Source organism: Lithobates pipiens, unplaced genomic scaffold (genome assembly GCF_037356315.1).
Source record: "Lithobates pipiens isolate NorthernLeopardFrog02 unplaced genomic scaffold, aLitPip1_a1.2 Scaffold_24, whole genome shotgun sequence".
In the NCBI taxonomy this organism is placed as follows: Eukaryota; Metazoa; Chordata; class Amphibia; order Anura; family Ranidae; genus Lithobates; species Lithobates pipiens.
This window is the reverse complement of record NW_027507786.1, coordinates 22,323,027-22,350,381: the sequence shown is the minus strand read 5'-3', so window position 1 is coordinate 22,350,381 and position 27,355 is coordinate 22,323,027. Positions and strand designations below refer to the sequence as shown.

Genomic DNA, 27,355 nt, shown 5'->3' with positions numbered 1-27,355 from the left:
CCATGAATGCGACACACGCATGTGCTGTAGACCCTGCGAAGGTGTGTCCAGAGCCTCAGCCCCACCCCCCCCCCCCCGTATCGATTACATATATTGTACCTAGTGGTGCACCAAAATGAAGATTCAGGATGCACGAAATGGACAGTTTTTTCATTTTTATTTTTTTATTTTATTAAATTAATTTGGCTGGTGTTTTTGCACTGAAGTCAATAGGATGTGAATTTTTTTTTTATGTGGCTGCCGATTTTGCATTGCTGTCAATGGGACGGGATTTTGCATTGAAGTCAATGGGACGGGATTTTGCATTGAAGTCAAGGGGAAGTGAATTGTCTTTTTATGTGGCTGGCATTTTTGCATTGAAGACAGATTTTGCACTGAAGTCAATAGGACGTGATGTTGCAATTGAAGTCAATAGGACGTGATTTTGCAATTGAAGTCAATAGGACGTGATGTTGCAATTGAAGTCAATAGGACGTGATGTTGCAATTGAAGTCAATAGGACGTGATGTTGCAATTGAAGTCAATAGGACGTGATGTTGCAATTGAAGTCAATAGGAGGCGATTTTGCATTGCAATCAATGGGACAGATTTTGCATTGCAGTCAATAGGACGGGATTTTATATTGAAGTCAGTAGGAGGCGATTTTGCATTGCAGTCACTGCATTGCATGTGATTATCGTTCCCTTTTTTTTCTATCAGTAAAATGCAGATAGGCCTATTTTCGGCTGATAATTTTGGGCAGCCAATATAATGGTGCATCTGTAATTGTATCAATTTAAGTATCCAATCGAACCCCCTATACTCCTCCTCCTCACACTCTATTGGCTGTCTCTAATTTCATTCAGTCCCACCCCACATATTGGTTACATTGTATCAGTACCATCCCCCAACTCTCCTCCTCACGCTCTATTGGCTGGCCTCCAAATTACTCAAGTGCCTTTTATAAGCGATGCAGCCCAACCCCCCTCTATTGGGGTATATAATGTACATTCCAATTTCATAGACATTGCAGAGGAAAACATGTTGCTCTTCTCAATACACAATTCTACGGATCCCCTGAACATTTTTCCGTTTTTTCCTCTGAATAAAATGTCTTCTCTGTCCATTTTTAGTTACAAATTTCAGAGAATAAAAAAATCGATGATGTCACCGCAGCGTCATGGGGGGGGTCATCTTCCAGGCGCAGTAGGCGGAGTTGTGATTTTCCGGGCTGCACGCGTGTTCTCAGATACTCAACAGATCAGAGGTTGTAGAATCTTGCGGCTGTGACCCCCCCCCCGCCAATTCTGCGGTTCCCGCACACATTGTAGCGGTCTCTTGTACGGATTATAACGCAAAGTCTGTTTTTTTGTTGCCATGCGGTGTGTATCAGTGGAAGTCTGCAGACTCAGCAGGGAGGGGGAATGTTTGACACTAATAATAAAATAGTGAATACAATACCCTCTTGCCCCCCCCCCCCCCCATAGTGGCCTATATATATATAGTCGCACATTCTATATATATATATATATATATATATATATATTGCACCCCGCTGTATTATATTGTGTCCGCGGTGTGACTTCACTCCTGCCTGTGACAACTGGCAGCTGCTGGTCCGTCGATCCCGATCCTCCATCCCCGGAATGTGCTCCATGCTTGTGTGGATACTGCAGCCGGTGCTGCCCTCTGCTGGACCCATCCATCCAACGCCCCGTTAGGACCCGGCTGCCTTAGACTGGCTTGTCAGTCACTGGCAAATGTGTGCAATGGGGGATCCAGAGGAGATCCATCACCACAATAATGATCACATCCTGGAATGTTAATTACTAAATAGCGTGAGAACGATCCCCCTTGATGACCATTTTCACAATTGCAGCACATTGATTAAAGAGTATTGCAAAGGAGAAGCAGATAATTGTATGTCACAAACGGCTAATAAAAATATAGATATAATCAATTGCCCTGCAAGGGGCAATTTTATTAACAAATTTAGCGTGTCTGGATGTGCGAACATTTAACATCCAGGATCCAAAATTCACATCATTAGTAAATAGGGCAGCATGGTGGGCTTAGGGGTTAGCACTCCTTGCAGCACTGGGGTCATTGCTTTAAATCCCAACCAGGACACTATCTGCATGGAGTTTGCATGTTCACCCCGTGCTTGTGAGGGTTCTCTCTGGGTACTCGGGTTTCCTCCCTCACCATTGGTTCCTGTAAGTGGGAATATGAACCTTAGGCTGCATTCACACTACAGTGTTTTCAATTGCGGGCAGATGCGGGGTGTGAATGACAAAACACGGAACTCGCATTTGTTATGCCATTCAATTGAATGACTCCTCAAATCGCGGCGCGGGTCTGCCAGGATTGTCGTGCGATAAAACGTGCTGCAATCGCGGCGAAAACCAGAACAGCAGAAATGTCTGGCCGATCTGATGGTGGTGGTGCTGGCCCTTCTCTTAAGGGTAGGGGAACAGGGAGAGCACAGATGATGCCTATCCACAAGCAGAACCTCTCCTGGACATGGGGGGAGAAATAGGTCCTGGTGAGGGTCACTATCTATGACTCCGTAGATCGAATCTTGGGGTGAAACTGATCCACAACCAGAACCTCACCTAGACGTAGGAGAAGAATAAGGTCCTCGTGGGGACTACCTTGACACCTTATGACGGCAGCTGGACCAGAAATGTCTGCTGCTGCTGGTGGTGCTGGCCCTTCTCATGAGGTTAGAGCAGGGATCCTCAAACGACGGCCCTCCAGCTGTTGTGAAACTACACATCCCAAGAGGCATTGTAAAGCTCTGACATTCACAGACATGACTAGGCATGATGGGAATTGTAGTTCCTGAACAACTGGAGGGCCGTAGTTTGAAGACCCATGGGTTAGAGGAACAAGGAAATCACAGATGAGCCCCAGCCACAAGCAGAACCTCAACTAGACATAGGAGGAGAAAGAGGTCCAGGTAAGGGTCACCATGACTGCTTAGATAAAACTTAACACTGAACCCCATCCACAAGCAGAACCTCACCTAGACACGGGGGGATAAGGGTCACCAGGGTCATGACTCCTTGGATCAAACCTTGTGATGAACCCTAGACACAAGAGAAGAATAAGGTCCTGGTGAGGGGCACCATGACTCCTCAAATCGAGCCTCACAATGTCCCTTAGCCCAAGCAGAACCTCAGCTAGATACAAGAGATAAATGAGGTCTTTGTGAGTGGCACCATGACTAGTTAGATCAAACCTTGCTATGAACCCCAGCCACAAGCAGAACCTCACCTAGACATAGGAGATGAGTGAGGTCCTGGTGAGGGGCACCATAACTCATTGGATGAAATCTTGCGATGAACCTCAGCCACGAGCAGAACCTCACCTAGACATAAGAGAAGAGCGAGGTCCTGGTGAGGGTCATCATAACTCATTGGATCAAAATTTTGCAGGCCCCTTGGCGTTTGCATTATGGCCTTTAGCAAGACCAGAAGACATGAGCTTGCAGATTGGCCATGAGTGAGACGCACATCTCTTGATATATTGATCTAATAAGAGGTTTATTTTATATTTTCTCAAACAACCTAAAAAAAAGCCACTATTAGAAAAAGTTCTCAAATTGAACTATACAAAACGATTGAAGGGCCGGTCAGCGGCAGACATGGTGGTGGCCATCTATGGCTCAATGGACTTTTGTCCTAACTTTGTAAAACTATAAAAAAAATAATAATAATTCTGCAAGGCTGTGATGGTCCGCGCACCATTACAATGTAAAACAATGGCAGTGCAGCATTGCGCATCCCATCTACAGCCTTGGCAGAGGTCACCGTTCTTCTGTAGATGGCTATTTATATGAAGTGCGATGACAATAGATGAAGAGACACACAAAGCTCCAGGAGGCCATTGAGTAAAGCGGGATCTGTTTATCTACAATATGCTGGATGATCTGAATACTGAGAGCCTCACATGTCTCCGCACATTGTCAGCCACACGCTGTGTCCTCGCTGCGCCGCCATACAGAAATTAAAGAGGGAAAATGCCTTACAATAAGTGTTTGTCTGCAGACAATGCGTCCTTTCTCCTCGGCCGGACTGCACAGAATGGATCACATTGACTGTCCGGTTCTCAGAACTTGTGGCTTTGTTCGCGGGTGGAAAGTTCCAGTGGACAAAAAACTTTTAAAAGTTCTGGCGAGTTCCCTTTATCTGGAAGCTTCAGAGGAAACATTAAGGAAGTGCGATGCCTCCGCTTCAACTTCTGATGATTGCACGCCGGCTTTGTGCGGGATGAAAAGTTTGCACAGCGGGCGCTATTTGTGTTTGTTCATAGGAAAGACGGGCGGCGGTGGCGGCGAAGATCTTTGATGCTTTCATGAAGAAGCTAAAGTAACCCCGAGGATTATCATTAGTGCAGACGCCTTTTACTACAGCATAGGGACTGATTGTATGATGTGATCTGTGACAATCACTGGACTAATTGTTCATAAAAGACAAAAACAAGAAGTCCGTGTGCAATGATGGAGGCTAATCCACCAGTGACATCACTGAGAATGACTATCCAATCACTAGAGAGCAGAGACATCACTGAGAATGACTATCCAATCACTAGAGAGCGGTGACATCACTGAGAATGACTATCCAATCACTAGAGAGCAGAGACATCACTGAGAATGCGGCCTATCCAATCACTAGAGAGCGATGACATCACTGAGAATGACTATCCAATCACTAGAGAGCGGTGACATCACTGAGAATGCAGCCTATCCAATCACTAGAGAGCGATGACATCACTGAGAATGACTATCCAATCACTAGAGAGCGGTGACATCACTGAGAATGCAGCCTATCCAATCACTAGAGAGCGGTGACATCACTGAGAATGCAGCCTATCCAATCACTAGAGAGCGATGACATCACTGAGAATGTGGCCTATCCAATCACTTAGAAATAAGGGACACGGTTCAGAATTCAGGACAATAAATCTGTATATTCTCATCCGCTTTTTATCCGGCTTCGCATGGAGAGGAAAGTAAAACAATGAATTATTTCAGGGGGGAGGCGGCCATAAAAGTGTCCATCACATCCTCCGTGGTGCTAATGTTGCCATGATTTACGCTCCCAGTAAGTGGTCGGTATGCTAAAAGCTCCCGGACTTGAGGCTAGAAAATCATAGTTGGAGCACTGCCCTTACAAGTGAAAGAAGCGTGGTCCTCACCGCCCACCCTTACATACCTCAGCGTGGTCCTCGCCGCCCACCCGTACATACCTCAGCGTGGTCCTCGCCACCCACCCTTACATACCTCAGCGTGGTCCTCGCCCACCCTTACATACCTCAGCGTGGTCCTCGCCGCCCCCCCTTACATACCTCAGCGTGGTCCTCGCCACCCACCCTTACATACCTCAGCGTGGTCCTCGCCCACCCTTACATACCTCAGCGTGGTCCTCGCCGCCCACCCGTACATACCTCAGCGTGGTCCTCGCCACCCACCCTTACATACCTCAGCGTGGTCCTCGCCCACCCGTACATACCTCAGCGTGGTCCTCGCCACCCACCCTTACATACCTCAGCGTGGTCCTCGCCCACCCTTGCATACCTCAGCGTGGTCCTCGCCGCCCACCCGTACATACCTCAGCATGGTCCTCGCCACCCACCCTTACATACCTCAGCGTGGTCCTCGCCCACCCGTACATACCTCAGCGTGGTCCTCGCCGCCCACCCGTACATACCTCAGCGTGGTCCTCGCCACCCACCCTTACATACCTCAGCGTGGTCCTTGCCCACCCTTACATACCTCAGCGTCGTCCTCGCCCACCCGTACATACCTCAGCGTGGTCCTCGCCGCCCACCCGTACATACCTCAGCGTGGTCCACGCCGCCCACCCATACATACCTCAGCGTGGTCCTCGCCGCCCACCTGTACATACCACAGCGTGGTCCTCACCGCCCACCCGTACATACCTCAGCGTGGTCCTCACCGCCCACCCGTACATACCTCAGCGTGGTCCTCACCGCCCACCCGTACATACCTCAGCGTGGTCCTCACCGCCCACCCGTACATACCTCAGCGTGATCCTCACCGCCCACCCATACATACCTCAGCCTGCCGGGTTGGTTTTCACAAGCAAAGAAAGAAAAAAAGAAAAGGAAAAATGTGAAACAATAATCTGGCTCGGCCGTTTTCCATTCCAGCGGCGGGATATTTTGAGCCGAGGCAGCATGCTGAAGCAATTTGTGACATGGGCACAGCGGCGGGTAATCCTGCAGGGAGGGTGTGCCCGGCGTATTGTTTTACAGAAGATGCGTGCAATCAGTCATCTCTGGGCACCGGCTCCAGCAGAAAATACCCGGCTTTTCTGGCAGCAAAAAATAGTGTTTAGAGCAGAACAATCAGTCTTTATTTCAGCGCGGCCGCAGCCTCCTCTGCTCTGGAAATATAGACTCACCGTATGACTGCGAGCTGTGTGTCAGCGTAATGTAAGAGCGCCGATGTGGGGGGAGGGGAGGGGGGGCTGTCAGGTTTAGGACTTCTGTAATTAACAGACATCACCATTAAACCACGCCCCCTCTATGGGGAGAGATGGGCCCTGTATAAAGGGGAGGAGCCAGAGAGTAACTTTACAAGTCTGCAGGAATAAACAATAACAACATAAAATAATACAAAACATGAATAATGCAATATATATATATATACATGCACAGTATCTCACAAAAGTAAGTACACCCCTCAGTGACATTTGTGTAAATCTTTTCATGTGACAACACTGAAGAAATGACACTTGTCTACAATGTAAAGTAGTGAGTGTACAGCTTGTATAACAGTGTAAATTTCCTGTCCCCTCAAAATAACTCAACACACAGCCATTAATGTCTAAACCGCTGGCAACAAAAGTCAGTACACCCCTCCCCGGTGTCATGTGACTGGTTAGTGTTACAAGGTCTCAGGTGTGAATGGGGAGCAGGTGTGTTAAATTTGGTGTTATCGCTCTCACTCTCTCATACTGGTCACTGGATGTCCAACATGGCACCTCATGGCAAAGAACTCTCTGAGGATCTGATATAAGAATTGTTGCTCTACATAAAGATGGCCTAGGCTATAAGAAGATTGCCAAGACCCTGAAACTGAGCTGCAGCACGGTGGCCAAGACCATACAGCGGTATAACAGGACAGGTTCCCCTCAGAACAGGCCTCGCCATGGTCCACCAAAGAAGTTGAGGTCAGGTGCTCAGCGTCATATCCAGAGGTTGTCTTTGGGAAATAGACGTATGAGTGCTGCCAGCATTGCTGCAGAGGTTGTAGGGGTGGGGGGTCAGCCTGGCAGTGCTCAGACCATACGCCGCACACTGCATCAAATTGGTCTGCATGGCTGTCATCCCAGAAGGAAGCCTCTTCTAAAAATGATGCACAAGAAAGACCACAAACAGTTTGCTGAAGACAAGCAGACTAAGGAGATGGATTACTGGAACCATGTCCTGTGGTCTGATGGGACCAAGATAAAGGTATTTGGTGTCAGATGGTGTCAGGCGTGTGTGGGGGCAACCAGGTGAGGAGGACAAAGACAAGTGTGTCTTGTCTACAGTCAGGCATGGTGGTGGGGGTGTCATGGTCTGGGGCTGCATGAGTGCTGCCGGCACTGGGGGGCTACAGATCATTGAGGGGACCATGAATGCCAACATGTACTGTGACATACTGAAGCAGAGCATGATCCCCTCCCTTCAGAGACTGGACCGCAGGGCAGTATTCCAACATGATAACCCCCCCAAACACACCTCCAACACCACCACTGCCTTGCTAAAGAAGCTGAGGGTAAAGGTGATGGACTGGCCAAGCATGTCTCCAGACCTAAACCCTATTGATCATCTGTGGGGGATCCTCAGAGGGAAGGTGGAGGAGGGGAAGGTCTCCAACATCTACCAGCTCTGTGATGTTGTCATGGGGGAGGGGAAGAGGACTCCAGTGGTGACCTGTGAAGCTCTGCTGACCTCCATGCCCAAGAGGGTGAAGACAGTGCTGGAAAATAATGGCGGCCACACAAAATATTGACACTTTGGGACCCAATTTGGAGATTTTCACTTAGGGGTGTACTGACTTTTGTGGCCAGCGGTTTAGACATTAATGGCTGTGTGTTGAGTTATTTTGAGGGGACAGGAAATTTACACTGTTATACAAGCTGTACACTCACTACTTTACATTGTAGACAAGTGTCATTTCTTCAGTGTTGTCACATGAAAAGATAGAAGAAAAGATTTACACACATGTGACTGAGGGGTGTACTTACTTTTGTCAGATACTGTATATAAATAAATTACATCACACTAAACAGCCTCAGAAAAAGTAATTTCGGAGCTCCAGTGGCTGTGCCTAGGCTGAGATGATGTCATCAGTCTACTGCAGGCAGGAAGAAGCATTTCCTCAGTCTCCCCTCCCCCCAGTGATCAGACTGCAAGCATTCCTTAGTCTTCTCCTACCCAGTGTGTTACTTTGTATTATATTCTCCCCCAGTAGGCGCCAAATATTTATTTGTCCTATTCATATTATATATATATATTTTTTGTGTGCTACTCATAGGCACTATCTATATTTTATTTATATAATATATATATATATAAATAAAATATATATAGTGCCTATGAGTAGCACACAAAAAAAAAACATATATATATATATATAATAACAAAAATGTAAATATATAATATGGCACCTATAAATAAATGTAAAAAATATATATATATATATATATATATATTTTACACATAATACAAATATAAAAAGAATAAAAATATACATGGCACCTATGTAGAAAAAAATGAATAAAAAAAGTATTTTATTTATATATATATATATATATATATATATATATATAAAATGCTTTTTTATTCATTTTTTTCTCCATAGGTGCCATGTATATTTTTATTATGTTTATATTTGTATTATGTGTAAAATTATATATATATATATATATATATATATATATATATATATATTTTACATTTATTTATAGGTGCTATATTATATATTTACATTTTTATTTATATGTGCTGTGATATATATATATATATATATATATATATATATATATATATATATATATATATATATATATATATATATATAATATATATATATATCTCAAAACTTTATTTTTTTATTCATAGGTGCCCTATATTTTTATTTAGTCTTTTTTCCCCCTTGGAACCATGCAAAAGTGTTTTTTTTTTTTTTTTTTTTTTTTTTTTATTTATTTATTTTTTAGCGATCGTCATGATAAAGAAAATTTCCTATTGGGGGGGGGGTCACAGAGTTGCCCGGCGTTCCGCACTGTACAAATATCGGGAAGTTGAATTGGATGTTATTTCCTCCATGCTTATTGTGCTTCTCTCTCTCTCACTCTCTCTTATGTTTTACCGCCCTTTTACTTGTCTGGCTATTCATTGTAAGACACTTTGCCGGTCCAAACCGCGTCGGTAATTTCTAATACCGCTCCGTCGTTAAGAGGTGAAAAGTAATAAAAAAAATCCGGACATAAAAAACATTTATTTAGAGTGAAAAAAAAAAAAAAAAAAAAAAAACGAGAACACTCATTTTTAAGTACACAATTCACAGCGCAACGGCAAACAGTTTTGTTAAACTTATCCTGAAGATCCCGCCATGTTTAGCGGCGTTATAAATATTGTTTTATGGCGGAGCCGTTGCCTTTAAAAACTTGCGCGGCTCCCCCTGATCGGAGTGTCCCGGCGTACATTACGGCTCTTTATGACTGGTGTTTTGATAGAGTGATCACTAAAAATTTAATGACACTATAAAATAATAAAAATCCCATTAATTTAGCCCGGATCCGGGATGTAGCGGTTGTAAAGATACATTAATAAACAGATTTTTTTTTTTTTTATACAACAAAAAGCATTGTTACGTGGCGAGATATCAATCAGACCCGTAAATCTCCGGGCGGTTTTAGTGTCGGCGCTCCTGTTATTATAGAATCGCCAATAAGTGTGTAAAGCAAAGTATATAAAATTTTATGAATATATACAGGAGGCTTGGAGAATTCAGCTTTTATCGGAGGACAGGGGGGAGGGGAGGGGGGGAGGAGGATCCATTATGGGACGGACGGAGCTTCAATCCTCTCTTTGTAGGGATGTGGGTTTTAAATCTTTCCCGCTTGTGCAGACGGCGTTCGACCGTGAACGCAGAGCGCGGAAAATCTCCCCCCCCCCCCCCCACCCTAACGGAGATCTCTGGTCCTGCCGTTCTCCTCGTCTTCCTCTGGGAGGAAAAATCGATCGCGTCGGCTGCACAAGTCGAGTCAAATTTGCTAATTTAATGCAAAACGCACAAATGATGTCCCGAGGCCGCCGGGGGAACGGACGGCGTCAACGCCATCGGAGAGGAGAGGGTAGCCGTGCAAAGATTCCATCTATCAACCGGCGGCCACCCCTGCCGTGGCCGGTGATCATCCGCCGCGGTGATGGACGGCTGGGACTTTGCGGCCTGTAAAATGAAGAATTCATTGGCTGTGGACGGCGGCGGGGGAGGAGGAGGAGGGGGGGGGATGTCACACTTCAGGAAAGTTAAGTTAATACGGAGAATTACTGCCGTACATCTCCATTTGGAGAGATTCCGCCGTCCGCTGGGGTCTCGGTGAAACGCAGGAGCGAGCCGATGTCAACGCACTTCATAACTTACCGAAATAAAAGTATTCCGGTGTGACGGGACTTCTTAAAGAGCAGCCGAAGGCCTGAAATTTTATGGGGGTGCCCGCGCTCATTGCCTGGGGTGGTAGAGTGCAGGGCCCAACAAAACAAAAAAAAGAGGGAGAGGGGCCCTGAAATTTAAATTACTGAAGCACCTCTCTGTCAACAGGGACAACCTTGGGGGTCCCCAAAATTATCTGCATTACACAGCTGAAGGCCTGAAATTTTATGGGGTGCCTGCGCATATTGTAAGCGTGGTTTCCAGTTTTTGGCTCCCACATTGCATCTGTCATTTACCTTTACTCTAGAGGTGCTGGTAGAATGTGCCCCCCCCCCCCCAGAAAAAAAAAAGAGGGCCCCTGAAATTAAACTTACTGAGGCACCTCTGTGTCAATAGGGACAATCTTGGGGGTCCCCAAAATTATCTGAAGAATGTAAGAGGACAGGAGAAAAACCTAACATTTCAGAAATCTCCCTTCATCAGAAATATGATAAAACATTAAATAAAGAAAACATCAACTAATAAAATAAAATAAAGAAGGATCATTTAAAAAAAAAAAGATTGATATATATAATATATATATATATATATATATATCTAGAGATGACTGATATTATTTTATAGATATATAGATTATATATACATATATATATATATCAATAAATTGTACAATATATACAAAATCATTTTCTACATAGAATTGTCTTTGTATGTTATATAGTATTTATTTATAAAGTTTTTAACAAGAGAGATCAGGAGAAAAAAAGCCAACACATTTGGGGGGGGGGGGGGGGGGGGGGTTCAGAAATCTCCCTTCATTGGGGCTGAAGAGAACCTCAAATAAGAAAAGAAAAAAAAAAAGATTTTATTTTAATCCCAATAAATAGTATAAAATAAAACTTTTACATATAGTTGTATTAGTATGTTATATAGAATTTATAGAAAAATGCAACATGTTTCGGGGGTTAGAAATCCCTCTTAATCAGGGCTGAAGAGGAAGACAACATAAAGTAAAGAATGTTAATTTAAAAAAAAAAAATTCTAATAGTATATGAAAAAAAAAAAGATTATATATACACATACATACACACACACAGTGGGCAAAATACTGATTGTCTCCCCTGCAGATTGTGTAGGTTTTGCCCACTTACATAGAAATGAAGGGTCTATCATTGTTATCAGAGGTGTATTTATTTGACAGAATATCAACCAAAAATCCTGAAAAAACACACGATACAAATGGAGTAAAATAAGAATTTGCTCCTCTACCAACCAACAATACCCCTCCCCCCACAGACTGGCTCCAGTAGGTGCTCATGTGGTACACAGATCAGTCCTGACAATGTAAGAAGGTTCTCCTAATGACAACTCGTTATGTGTATAGAAGACTCCTGTCCACAGAATCCCTTCCCTCCAATCCTCACCATCATGGGGAAGACCAAAGATCTGTCAGAGGACGTCGGGGAGAAGATTGGAGACCTGCACAAGGCTGGAATGGGCTACAAGACCATCAGCAAGAAGCTTGGTGAGAGGAGACAACTGTTGGAGCAAATGGAAGAAATACAAAATCACCATCAATTGTCCTCAGTCTGGAGCTCCATGGAAGATTTCTCCTCATGGGGTGAGGATGGTCATGAGAAAAGTGAGGGATCCGCCCAGAACTACATGGGAGGAGCTTGTGAAGGATCTCAAGGCAGTTGGGACCACAGTCACCAAACAAACCATTGGTGACACAATACACTGCCATGGATTGAAATCCTGCAGCCCCCCCCCCCCCCCAACATACCCCTCCTCAGGAAGACACATGGACAGGTCCCCCTCCTCAGGAAGACACATGGATGGGTCCCCCTCCTCAGGAAGACACATGGATGGGTCCCCCTCCTCAGGAAGACACATGGACAGGTCCCCCTCCTCAGGAAGACACATGGACGGGTCCCCCTCCTCAGGAAGACACATGGACAGGTCCTCCTCCTCAGGAAGACACATGGACGGGTCCCCCTCCTCAGGAAGACACATGGACGGGTCCCCCTCCTCAGGAAGACACATGTACAGGTCCTCCTCCTCAGGAAGACACATGGACGGGTCCTCCTCCTCAGGAAGACACATGTACAGGTCCCCCTCCTCAGGAAGACACATGTACAGGTCCCCCTCCTCAGGAAGACACATGGACGGGTCCCCCTCCTCAGGAAGACACATGTACAGGTCCCCCTCCTCAGGAAGACACATGTACAGGTCCCCCTCCTCAGGAAGACACATGGACGGGTCCCCCTCCTCAGGAAGACACATGGACGGGTCCCCCTCCTCAGGAAGACACATGGACAGGCCCCCCTCCTCAGGAAGACACATGTACAGGTCCCCCTCCTCAGGAAGACACATGGACAGGCCCCCCTCCTCAGGAAGACACATGTACAGTTTGCCAATTAACATCTAATTTATTCAGAGAAGGATTGGGAGAAAGTTCTGTGGTCAAATGAGACCAAAATGTAACTCGCCTCGCCGTGTTTGCAGGAAGAAAATGCTGACTATGACCCCAAGAAGACCATCCCTACAGTCACACGGAGGTAGAACATGATGCTTTGGGGCTGTTTCTCTGATAAAGGTACAGGCCGACTTTGCCGCATTGAGGGGCCAATGGACGGGGTCATGTATTGTAAGATCTTGGATGAGAACCTTCTTCCCTCATCCAGAACACTGAAGATGGGTCATGGATGGGTCTTCCAGCATGACAATGACCCAAAACATACTGCCAAGGCAACAAAGGAGTGGCTCAAGAAGAAGCACATTAAGGTCATGGATTGGCCTAGCCAGTCTCCAGACCTTAATCCTATATATAATTTATGGAGGGAGCTGAAACTTCGAGTTGCCAAGAAACCTTAAAGATGTAGAGAAGAGAGGAGCAAAATCCCTCCTGAGATGTGCGAACCTGATCACCAATTAAAAAAAAAAAAATACATTTAAAGCTCAACCCCGGACAAAATAGGTCATCCCTTACAGTTGGGGGTGCGGGGGTTAATGTTTGTATATATAAATAATATAGGAAGCACACAGTTGACATGAATATCCGGCGTTCCTGGAACATGGCAGGCTTGGAGACACTCAATAAGAGACAAGTTTTGGTTACTTTGTTTCCATGTAAAATGGTTACAATGTTGCCTGAGAGTCAAACTTTTTATAACGTTTTCCCTTCTGACCACTCTCAGGCCATGCTGGGGATTGTAGTTGACCATTGCGAAGTATGCTCTTGTTTTCCCAGCCTGCAGTTCTTCCCCGCCCCCCCCCTCCCCCCTCCTCTCGGCTGGCACCCTCCGGAGGGTCAGACATAGTTGTGGTGATGTTGCGGCGATGTTTTAGGATTCCTCACCTGCCTCCAGAATACAGAAGTGAGGCTGTTGAGCGGGAGGGAGTCCAATCCGAGACAGGAAATCGAGGCAATCAGCAAGAAGAAGACATCATGTCTGCGACGTGTCACCCTCACCGACCAGATCCTGAATTCACATGCAAAGGGGATCTCCGAGCGGACATTTCCCCCCTGCGTCATCCCCGGAGTGACAGGTGTAATGTTTGAAGATTGTAAATTCACACCGCGGCCCCCGCCGTCTCCTTGCCGAACACACCCAGCCACAAAAATCGTACTTTCATCAAATGCCCGTCTGGCACAATGATGAGCCAATGGAAAAGCGTTGCGATTTTATTTTCGCTGCGTCCCTCACACGTTGCGGTGTCCCCGTCCCAGGCTGGGTGTGAGCAAAACATCTCTGTGTTTTTACAGCCTGATCCAGAGATAGCAAGAAATATACGGCAGGAAGTCCGTGACAGGGCGTTACTGAAAACACCAATTTGAAGTGTCTCGTTTGTAGCGATTGGCAAAATAGTCGCTTTTTGTTGCGCTACACCGCTAAATTATTCCGGTTTTATAAAAGGCGATCTGAAATGCGATAAAAAAAAAAATGCTAATATAGGAGTTTATCCATCAAATAGATTTTATTAGCTTATTCTGTTCCACGAGGTCAGAGATTTGATGAAACGAGCAAGCAAAAAAAATAAAATAAAATAAATTGTATGTGTATATAATTATATATATATATATATATATATATATATATATAAAAATATATAAACACACACATTTAAAAAAAAAAATCTTGCTCATTTCTGTTCATTTCGTCAAACCTCCACACTATTGGTTTATTTATGATTTAATAAAATGATCAGAAATGAGGAAAAATATATAATTTTGAATATATTAAATATTTTTGAATATATTTAATATATATTTTTAATTATATTAATATACATTAAATATATAAATTAAAGTTTTAATCATATTTGATTGTCTCATCAAATCATAAATAAATACACCATTAGTGTAGGGATTTGATGTAATGATCAGAAATGAGGAAAAAAGAAAAATGTCAAATATATAATACATGTATTTAAAAATATTAAATATATATATATATATATATATATATACACACACACATATACATACACACACACACACATTATATATATATATATATATATATATATATATATATATATATATATATATATATATATTTATTTATTTTAAATATATAAATTCATGTTTTGCTCATTTTTGTTTGTCTCATCAAATCATAAATAAATACAGCATTAGTGTAGGGATTTGATGTAATGAACAGAAATGAGGAAAAAATAAAAATGTCAAATATATAATAAATGTATTTAAAAATATTAAACGTGTGTGTGTGTGTATATATTTTTTTATATATATATATATAAATTAATGTTTATCTCATTTTTTGATTGTCTCATCAAATCATAAACAAATTAACCATTAGTCTAGAGATTTGATGAAATAATCAGCAAAACATATGTACATATTTTTTTTTTTTCTATTTTGCTAATTTGTGTGTGGGTGTATATTATATATATATATATATATATATATATATATATATATATATATATATATAATCATACATACACACACACACAATATATATACTGGAGCCCAGAACTGGCCCCAGCCTGTATTTCGGATGCCATACCATCTTAAATAGGGCCCAACAAAGCGTTTTGGACTAAACTGATTTTGCTGCAAAATGAACAGAAAGAAAAAAAAAATGACTTCATTTTGCTCATTAAAAGAAATTTGTTTAAAAAAAGAATTTATTTTATTTATTTGGAAGGTGTTTTTTTTTTTATAGCATAGTAAATTTGTGGTACTTTAGTAAATTTTATTTAGGGGTATTTTCATTAATGTTTTCACCCAAAGTGAATGCAACTTTCACTCCAGATTCACACATTTTTTTCCAGTTGGAAAGGCTATGAAATTTGAGAGAATCTTTTGTGAAAATATCTAAAGATTAGGTTTTTTTTTGTTTTTTTTTGTTGGTGAAAATAAATGTTAACTTTTTTTCCCATGATTTTGTGTATTTGAATAAAAAAAATAAAAAATAAAATAAAAATGTATAGTATGTTAGAGTAGGAGGGATAAATGTGAGGCAATTACGACCCTACAAAGGTACATCCCCTATAAAACGATTACCAAATGAGAACAAAAAGGGGGTGGGGCTTTACATGCACCTTGCAGTGTCTAATAAATACAAAGACCAAAAAGGCTTATAAAATAAACAAATCTTTCATTTCCATGTACAAAATTATACAAAATTTATAGTAGTCAAGCAGCCGAAATTTACTTTTGCTTTTTTTTATTCTTATTTTTATCTTGAAATGTAATATAAATTAGGGTGTTTCAGGGCCTTATTTTTTTGCATTAGAACAAGGCCGGGAATAGGAGCGCCGCCCGCAGGAGACATTCGAAGCCCCTTGTACTCTCAATAAACACCTTTTTGTTTTAGCTTTTCTTTTCACTCAGAAATTTCAGAAAATTCAGAAATTTCTTGAAAAGTGAAAACTCGCAATTTTCGATAATCCGTACTCTTCAATCCTTTTTATATTGGAAAGCAAAAAAAAAAAAAGGAAATAAAATAAATGGAGTTGCTGTTGCCTGACATGTAGGAAATGGCTCGGGAAACAATTCTAAAAGATGTTGTTACTTTGTATCTCTCACCACCCGGATAAACAAGGATCCCTCCATCTCCGGGCTTAATCAGTAAAATGATTTGTGTGGCGCGCCTGTGCGGAGAGGAGCGCGCCTGTGCGCAGAGTAGCGCGCCTGTGGGGAGAGGAGTGCGCCTGTGCGCAGAGTAGCGCGCCTGTGGGGAGAGGAGTGCGCCTGTGCGGAGAGGAGCGCGCCTGTGCGGAGAGGAGCGCGCCTGTGGGGAGAGGAGCGCGCCTGTGGGGAGAGGAGCGCGCCTGTGGGGAGAGGAGCGCGCCTGTGGGGAGAGGAGTGTGCCAGTGTTGAGAGGAGCTTGCTACTGTTGAGAGGAGTGCGCCAGTGTTGAGAGGAGCGTGCCAGTGCAGAGAGGAGCGCACTTCTATGGAGAGGAGCGTGCCAGTGTTGAGAGGAGTGCACCTGTACGGAGAGGAGCGCGCCAGTGTTGAGAGGAGCGCGCCAGTGTTGAGAGGAGCGCGCCAGTGTTGAGAGGAGCGCGCCAGTGTTGAGAGGAGCGTGCCTGTACGGAGAGGAGCGCGCCTGTACAGAGAGGAGCACGCCCCAGCGCTGGCTTTTGAAGTGCGGCGAGGAGAAGTGGGTCAATGCGAGGAGCGGCGCGCGGCACTCCGCTGCTGCATAATGCATTAAGTCTAACGTGAGAGAAGCGTTCCGCCAGCTCTGAGCTGCTCCTTTGCGTCTGTAAATCGCAGCTGACAGGACGATTAATATTGTTCTGTGATAATGAACGGCGTGCCTCGTATTGTTCTCCGGCGCGGCACAACACGGGCGTTTTGTCTGCCGAGGAAAACAACAAGACATGAGGGAAAACACGCCGACACGTTTTTTCCTTCCACAGGAACAATAAATTAATGATAACAAGTGAAGGCTCGGCGTGTAGCGGAGAGAGGAGATGAGATTGCCGAAGGCGGAATTGTAGACCTGTCTGTTCTCTTACTAAACGCGCGGTAATTGTAACAGAGCTGAAGAGTCTCTCGGCAACTGCGCGGCGGGAAAAGGGACGCTGACAATTTTTTTGGGGTAGGATGACCGCCGCTTTACAGCCAATCGCCTATCGGTCTTTACAATCCCGTCCTTCCAAATGTAACCCCTGAACACCGGCATGGGGCATGTTCTGCGCTCATCGATGGCGCGTTTTGGGGCCGATTCACAAAGATTTGCTTCTTTTGCACCACATTTTACAATGTTTTCCGCAAGGGGGTGAAATATCGCTTCTAACCCAGGCGACGTAGACTCCATTTGCATGTCCCCTCCCCCCCCCTTACTTTTCAGTATTATCTTCACTTCTGATGTCCTCGGTGAGTTCCAAGGTCCCCCCCAATTATTATTATCAGTGGAAATGAGCAGACCGCGGCGCGCTCCGTAGACGGCTTGTCGCGGCGCTGTAGATGTTCGCTGTATGACACCTGTCTGGGGGTTTTGTGCTCTGGTAGTAGAAATCTGCATATGTCGAATCTTCTCCGCGCTGACATAATTGTACAGAGTCATTTCTGGGGTTTAATTGGCATTCAGCGATAATGTTTGCAGATTATGATACAATATGTGTGAACGCTTTCCTACGCCGAGACGTGTTACATCTGTCATGTTAGTTATTAACCCTTCCCGGTGCTGTGCTGGGGGGGGGGGGGCTGCGTGGCTGATTTCTGGAACTTATCAGTGGGGGAGGATCTGGGGATCAGAAACTTGGTGCCCCCTCTCTAGGCCCTTTCGACAAAGTAACATTGTTTATAAACATTGATCAGATGGGAGATAGAGAGACACAAAGTAACATTGTTTATAAACATTGATCAGACAGGAGATAGAGAGATATAAAGTAACATTGTTTATAGACATTGATCAGACAGGAGATAGAGAGATACAAAGTAACAATGACAGAAGTAGATGTGAGCTGTTTGTCACACAGGGAGTGACGCTGTTTGTGGCTCTTATCTTGCAGGAGAGAACACACTATGAAAACATGGGCCCACAGCTGATGGGGAAGCCAAATGAAGATGGGAAAATGGGACCCGGTGTTATTGACCTAACAAGGCCAGAAGACGCAGATGGTGAGTCGGCGTGTTTAAGCACCGTTGGGGGGGGTGGCACCTCACTGGGATTGGTTGGTCTTCTGTGGGCTCAGACACAAACATTCTAGGACTTTCTGAATATTTCTCACCAATTAGAAGTGGAGTCGGTGTGTCTCTTGTCTGGTCGCCGGTCAGTCACTCACTATATCACCAAACAAGACACAACCAGAGAGCTAGAAAAAGTCCTGGGATAGAGCGGTTTAGAACTCTAATATTTCTCTCTCAGGTCTTCAAACTCGGGGGATTTCCAATAACCAACCTAACGCATTTCACCGAACCAGACACCCAGAAATATTTTACCTGTACAACTCAAAGAGGTTACCCCACCAAAAATGGTGCCCATTATGAGGGGTTCCCACCATCCCTGTGCTGAGTTCCCGGTCTGTACACCCGCTGTGCCCATTATGAGGGGTTCCCACCATCCCTGTGCTGAGTTCCCGTGTCTGTACACCCGCTGTGCCCATTATGAGGGGTTCCCCCATCCCTGTGCTGAGTTCCCGGGTCTGTACACCCGCTGTGCCCATTATGAGGGGTTCCCACCATCCCTGTGCTGAGTTCCTGGGTCTGTACACCCGCTGTGCCCATTATGAGGGGTTCCCACCATCCCTGTGCTGAGTTCCTGGGTCTGTACACCCGCTGTGCCCATTATGAGGGGTTCCCACCATCCCTGTGCCAAGTTCCCGGGTCTGTACACCCGCTGTGCCCATTATTAGGGGTTCCCACCATCCCTGTGCCAAGTTCCCGGGTCTCTATGCCCGCCGTGCTCATTATGAGGGGTTCCCACCATCCCTGTGCTGAGTTCCCAGGTCTGTATACCCGCTGTGCCCATTATGAGGGGTTCTCACCATCCCTGTGCTGAGTTCCCGGGTCTGTACACCCGCTGTGCCCATTATGAGGGGTTCCCATCATCCCTGTGCTGAGTTCCCGGGTCTGTACACCCGCTGTGCCCATTATGAGGGGTTCCCACCATCCCTGTGCTGAGTTCCCGGGGTTTGTACACCCGCTGTGCCCATTATGAGGGGTTCCCACCATCCCTGTGCTGAGTTCCCGGGTCTGTACACCCGCTGTGCCCATTATGAGGGGTTCCCACCATCCCTGTGCTGAGTTCCCGGGTCTGTACACCCGCCGTGCTCATTATGAGGGGTTCCCACCATCCCTGTGCTGAGTTCCCGGGTCTGTACACCCGCTGTGCCCATTATGAGGGGTTCCCACCATCCCTGTGCTGAGTTCCCGGGTCTGTACACCCGCCGTGCTCATTATGAGGGGTTCCCACCATCCCTGTGCTGAGTTCCCGGGTCTGTACACCTGCTGTGCCCATTATGAGGGGTTCCCACCATCCCTGTGTGGAGTTCCCGGGTCTGTACACCCGCTGTGCCCATTATGAGGGCTTCCCACCATCCCTGTGCTGAGTTACCGGGACTGTACACCCGCTGTGCCCATTATAAGGGGTTCCCACCATCCCTGTGCTGAGTTCCCGGGTCTGTACACCCGCCGTGCTCATTATGAGGGGTTCCCACCATCCCTGTGCTGAGTTCCCGGGTCTGTACATCCGCTGTGCCCATTATGAGGGGTTCCTACCATCCCTGTGCTGAGTTCCCGCGTCTGTACACCCGCTGTGCCCATTATTAGGTGGTTGTTAATAGTACAATGAGCTTTAAATGGATTCTGAAGGTTACAAGATCTCTCTTTGCTAATCCTGGACCCGATCTTGCACCAAAAAAAAAAGTATTTTCATCATCCTCGTCATTTTATTTGGAAAATAGAAAAATCACAGATATAAAAAACACAACATAATAAAGTAAAACTAAAACAAGCCACCAAACCCTGAAAAAAAACAAACGAACGACCAAAATGGATTTTACATTGTGTAAATGTTCCGTGAAATCTCCGCTCATCTCACCTCACCAGCAGGTGGCGCAGCTCTCTAGAATCCGCCTAGAACTAAAATCTTGCTGTTGGACATCCTGGTGCTTGTAGTTCGTCGTCAGCTGAGGGGGAGGGGGGGGTACATTTGGGCAGACTCGGAGGAGTCCAGGATCCTGTAACTCTGGAGAGCGGAACCCGGGACACGGCGGGGGGTATGAAGGAGACGACACACAACGATCGCCTCCGGTCTTCTCCACACAACAATCCGGCAGCTCATTAAACAGACTATTTGTTAACTTGTTACTAATGCCGTGGAAAACGCGCCATCCGTCTGTTTTATCACAATGCCACCATGAATATTTAATGTTTTTGTTAATTTGGCTTGTGTGTTTATTCTCTCCGCGCCTCGGTAAACATCGTCTACCCGCCGCCGATGCTACTGCACAGCTCTGCGCAGAATAGTCCGGAAACGACCAGCGCACCGCCGGAGAGTTCTGTGGAGTCTGATCCCCGCTTGTGTAGAAGACAACTCTGTAAAATACCCAAATGCTGGTGGAATTTCTGATCGTGTGTATAAAAGCAGCGGTGAACGAAGCTGTCCTTGGATTGGTTGGAGCGGGGTTTGGTGAACTTGGGTGCCAAAATCAGAATCCTTCTGAAATCAATGGGAGCCAAATCTGTCAATTTTAAAAATGCCAAATTTCTGGGCTAAAAGTCAAAGGGATGTAAAAAATTTTAAATAGGCAGTGCCCCCACCTGCTATGTAGAGTCCCCCAGAAATGCATACCAGACCCTCAGAGTCCAGTTAATAAAGGTAAAGGGGTTAATCTGAGCATGCATCCTGGCCAGCCTAGGACAGGTGGGGGGTACACGCTGTGTCTTGTTCCTCTCAGGCCACATGTTCTCATCATATGGGGGGGGGGGGGGGGGTCTTGCAGTGTTCACAAGGACAAAGGCCTCTTCCTCACATCCCTTGCGACAGCAATAGACAGTGACAGGTCCTCTTTATGGAGAGGTCAGTAAAGGCTGGTGCTAAATATTGGGGGGGGCCCCACAAACTAACGCCACTCCCCCCACCGGACGGATAGATGGGAATGCGGCGACTCACAGCAAGCACACCAATGACCCCCCTGCATCAGACGGAGGAGAAGGCAGCAGCGGAGACTAACCTTAACATAGGAGGCAGCGGGGGGAATAAAGAGCCGGCCTGTCCTCCGGGTTGAGCGGGAAGTTCACAATTGGCCAGAGTGTCCTGAGACTTCCCTGGCCAATAGGGTCTTATGACCTGCTTCCTGATTGGCTGGGAGGAGAAATCGGGAAGACGATAGCGAATGTTAATTCAATATTGTCACACAAGTGGGTGGGCTCAGGGCGCGGTGCTCTGCTCTTTTTTTTAAATCCAATTAGAGCCTCAGGCTCTAATCATGTGCTTCTAAAAAAGACAAAAAGCGCCATTGAAATGCGTCCTGCACCCTGCATGTAGATTAGGGGCCGGGCGCATGGATTAGGGGGCTGCGCCCATGTGAAGGGGCTGCTAAAAAGACCCCAGATCACTCCCCTGCCCTTAAAAACAGTTTAAATGCTTTTCTTTTTTTAAATATGGCGCCGTTTACATTCCGGGTAATCCGGAAGTGGTGTCAGGTCATCGCTTCCAGGTTCATATATCATTGAGGTGAACAAAGACCATGTTGGGCTCTGTGATCAGCTGGCGGAAGCGATGGCGGGTCCATGGGGACCTCCTGGTGGGATGGAAAATCCCGGTAAAGCCCCGGAAAGGGGAGGAGGAACGTCCCCTCCCACTGCTTGTAAAAGCAATCCAGCAGCTAGCTAGCCGCTAGGATCGCTTTTACAAAAGAGCCGATCATTGGCTCTATACAAAAATAAAATGGTACCTGCAGCTGAAGGCATCATCCCAGTGTAACCACTTGAAGACCAGAGCAGTGCGGATACGTCGCACATACCCAACGTCGCTCTGAGTCTGAACAGATTGGGGAGATTAGTGGTTTGTTTTGTTACCATTATGATTTCTTCTCACTTCCTGTGTGGTCACCAGGACAGGAAGTTGGTGGAAATGACTCAGGTGGGGACACAGACATCAATATTAACCTAAGAGGGGGTCCTCACCTTTCCAGAAAACATTTATACACAATCAATCATCCCGGAGCAGAAGGGGGGGGGGGGGAGGACTGCGGCGGGAGCGGCGGCGCAGTCCCATATATTACCGCAAATGTTCAGAGACCATTAGAAGCGCAAAGATATTTAGCTAAAATTAATATACTCCCCAATGGTGACCCGTCAGGTTTTATGGCCCCAGCTGGGCGATTATATAGAGTTTTTATTCCTGGGCCCTGCTGGAGATCTACTACACTGTTAAACATTATATACGTCTCATAATAATTTTCCATATTAATGATGATTTTTTCCCTGCCGCTCTATGGAAGAATCTTCTCGATTGTCAATTCTTTTGGCGTCTAAATATTTATAGTTGCCATGGACGGTGTGCGGGGATCTTATTTTCACAAAAAAAAAAAAAAAAAAAAACCCCACCAACGGCGTAATGAAAAGGAAGACGCGGAGACAAAGATGTCACTATTCTGATGGGCGAAACCACAACAAGACCTAAAATTCCCCTCCGCTGGAAAAAAAATTAAAAAAAACTTTAAAAAATCCATCGGGAGGCTTTCCAATTCAACGTCAAAAACAAGAACGCTGAAATAAAACTCCGATCCGGTCGCAGATTCGTAAAGATTAAAAAAAAAAGAAGAAAAAAATGGAGTTTGTAGAAGAGACGTGCGTGCAGTTTAGTGAAAAGTAAGCCGGTAGCAGAGCTCAGACGGAGGAGTTTGGAAAGCGGTTTTCAGACAGAAGCAGTTTCAAGTTTCCTTCATTTTGCAAAGCCACGAGCCACATGCATCAGCCCACCGCAACCATTAGCTCTCTTCAAACTCCGAGGAGGGACAGCAGCCAAGACCACAAGAAGGTTTGGGTAGGCTGCCTTTTGTTCATTGACATATGGCAGAGCGCGGCTCGCTGTGCGTTCGCTGGGACGCTGCTGCCTCCAACCGAACGGCTGGGATAGAGCAAGAAAAATGGGATCAGGAAAAAAAATAAAAAATCATCTCTGTGTTGTGCGGTCAGAGGCGGTGAAATAAAATCAGAATTGATAAGCGATGAACGGTCGCTGGAACCGGCGTACGTTTTACGAGAGGTTGTATGTAAATCACAAAAGTCCGGCTGCTGATCAACATTTTACTTTATTGGGGGGAGGGGGGGGCTGTGATTGCAGCGTCACAGATACACATGCTCCTCCGGGGGTCGGACTGTACAGGGCCGCCTCCTCAGCCCGCCCCCCGTGGTGCATGATGTATAGACATTATCAGCAGGAGGGGCGGACCCAGTGGGAGGCTTGTCCAGGAACTTTCTGGAGAATACTTAAAGCGTAATTCCACTTTCAGGGAATAAAAAGGAATAAAGATATAGCAAATTAAATATTACTGTTCCCCTCCTAATGGGCTCAGCGGGTGTACAGACCCGGGAACTCAGCACAGGGATGGTGGGAACCCCTCATAATGGGCACAGCGAGTGTACAGACCCGAGAACTGAGCACAAGGATGATGGGAACCCCTCATAATGGGCACAGCGGGTGTAAAGGACCAGGGAACTCAGCACAGGGATGGGCAGAACCCCTCATAATGGGCACAGCGGGTGTACAGACCCAGGAACTCAGCACAGGGATGGTGGGAACCCCTCATAATGGGCACAGCGGGGGTACAGACCCGGGAACACGGCACATGGATGGTGGGAACCCCTCATAATGGGCACAGCAGGTGTACAGACCCGGGAACTCGGCACAGGGATGGTGGGAACCCCTCATAATGGGCACAGCGGGTGTACAGCCCCGGGAACTCAGCACAGGGATGGTGGGAACCCCTCATAATGGGCACAGCGGGTGTACAGACCCGGGAACTCAGCACAGGGATGGTGGGAACCCCTCATAATGGGCACAGCGGGTGTACAGACCCGGGAACTCAGCACAGGGATGGTGGGAATCCCTCATAATGGGCACAGCGGGTGTACAGACCCGGGAACTCAGCACAGGGGTGGTGGGAACCCCTCATAATGGGCACAGCGGGTGTACAGACCCGGGAACTCAGCACAGGGATGGTGGGAACCCCTCTTAATGGGCACAGCGGGTGTTACAGACCCGGGAACTCAGCACAGGGATGGTGGGAACCCCTCATAATGGGCACAGCGGGTGTACAGACCTGGGAACTCAGCACAGGGATGGTGAGAACCCCTCATAATGGGCACAGCGGGTGTACAGACCCGGGAACTCAGCACAGGGATGGTGGGAACCCCTCATAATGGGCACAGCGGGTGTACAGACCCAGGAACTCAGCACAGGGATGGTGGGAACCCCTCATAATGGGCACAGCGGGTGTACAGACCCAGGAACTCGGCACAGTTATCAGTGTGGAGTGGACCAGCCCTTTAAATGTTGGGTAGATTCCTCCTGCGGATGGTTTTATTACATTATTATATTCTTGATGAAAACTCTTCTGTGGTCAAGTGAAATCTTTATAATTTAATGATATGTTTAATGATAATTTTTGTCAGAGTTTTCTGAGCCTCACATCCCTGCAGGCAGAGTGAGATGCGGCTTTGATGGATGGTGCGAGTCGCCAACTCTGCTCTGTTTCATGGCACAACAAATACATCTGTCAGGGGACACCGTCAATATATCTGTTGCAATGAATGCGCTTCATATAAAATTGATGGACTGCAATGAGATAAGTTCTGCTGAGTCAATGGGGGGTTTACAGGGCAGGCAGGTCTGATGTATCAGGAATGAAGCCGACAGATTGGATCTGGGCATGTGGGGGCTCATTGTGAGAGATAAGTAACCATAACTCCCAGCATGCCCTGGGAGACACAGCACAAAGCCAGCCAAACCCATGATTGATATATTTTTTGTGTTGCTGTTGCTCTCTAAACTACAGGGTTCCCTTTCTTCACCTACAGGGGGCAGTACGGTGGTGGAGGCACGAGTGTACAGAGACTCTCGGGGGAGGAGTACCAATGAGCCACACATCAAGCGGCCAATGAACGCTTTCATGGTTTGGGCGAAAGACGAGCGGAGGAAAATCCTGCAAGCCTTTCCCGACATGCACAACTCCAACATCAGCAAAATCCTTGGTAAGTGACCCCGAAACATAAATGTATGGGAAGGTGCCCCTCTGATATAGCGTGCTAGGGTATGGGAGGGTTTTCCTAACCACAAGTGGGTGCTGTACCCGGTGTCTTACATTGGTGATCAGTGGGAAGAATGTTCCTTACATTGGTGATCGGTGAGAAGAATGTTCCTTACATTGGTGATCAGTGGGAAGAATGTTCCTTACATTGGTGATCAGTGGGAAGAATGTTCCTTACATTGGGGATCAGTGAGAAGAATGTTCCTTACATTGGTGATCAGTGAGAAGAATGATCCTTACATTGGTGATCAGTGGGAAGAATGTTCCTTACATTGGTGATCGGTGAGAAGAATGTTCCTTACATTGGTGATCGGTGAGAAGAATGTTCCTTACATTGGTGATCGGTGAGAAGAATGTTCCTTACATTGGTGATCGGTGAGAAGAATGTTCCTTACATTGGTGATCAGTGAGAAGAATGTTCCTTACATTGGTGATCAGTGAGAAGAATGTTCCTTACATTGGTGATCAGTGAGAAGAATGTTCCTTACATTGGTGATCGGTGAGAAGAATGTTCCTTACATTGGTGATCAGTGAGAAGAATGTTCCTTACATTGGTGATCAGTGAGAAGAATGTTCCTTACATTGGTGATCAGTGAGAAGAATGTTCCTTACATTGGTGATCAGTGAGAAGAATGTTCCTTACATTGGTGATCAGTGAGAAGAATGTCCCTTACATTGGTGATCAGTGAGAAGAATGTTCCTTACATTGGTGATCAGTGAGAAGAATGTTCCTTACATTGGTGGTCAGTGAGAAGAATGTTCCTTACATTGGTGATCAGTGAGAAGAATGATCCTTACATTGGTGGTCAGTGAGAAGAATGTTCCTTACATTGGTGATCAGTGAGAAGAATGTTCCTTACATTGGTGATCAGTGAGAAGAATGATCCTTACATTGGTGGTCAGTGAGAAGAATGTTCCTTACATTGGTGATCAGTGGGAAGAATGTTCCTTACATTGGTGATCAGTGAGAAGAATGTTCCTTACATTGGTGATCGGTGAGAAGAATGTTCCTTACATTGGTGATCAGTGGGAAGAATGTTCCTTACATTGGTGATCGGTGAGAAGAATGTTCCTTACATTGGTGATCGGTGAGAAGAATGTTCCTTACATTGGTGATCAGTGGGAAGAATGTTCCTTACATTGGTGATCAGTGAGAAGAATGTTCCTTACATTGGTGATCAGTGAGAAGAATGTTCCTTACATTGGTGATCAGTGAGAAGAATGTTCCTTACATTGGTGATCAGTGAGAAGAATGTTCCTTACATTGGTGATCAGTGAGAAGAATGTTCCTTACATTGGTGATCAGTGGGAAGAATGTTCCTTACATTGGTGATCAGTGGGAAGAATGTTCCTTACATTGGTGATCAGTGAGAAGAATGTTCCTTACATTGGTGATCAGTGAGAAGAATGTTCCTTACATTGGTGATCAGTGGGAAGAATGTTCCTTACA

At 45.7% G+C, this 27,355-nt stretch overlaps 1 protein-coding gene across 1 annotated transcript in view; it reads left to right on the top strand.

The window, feature by feature from the left end:
- Positions 1 to 27,355, top strand: part of SOX6 (SRY-box transcription factor 6) — a 416,902-nt gene that overhangs the window by 378,660 nt on the left and 10,887 nt on the right. The window contains 2 exon segments of the mRNA XM_077453685.1: positions 18,658 to 18,766; positions 25,676 to 25,849. Coding sequence (XP_077309811.1) covers positions 18,658 to 18,766; positions 25,676 to 25,849 — 283 coding nt within the window.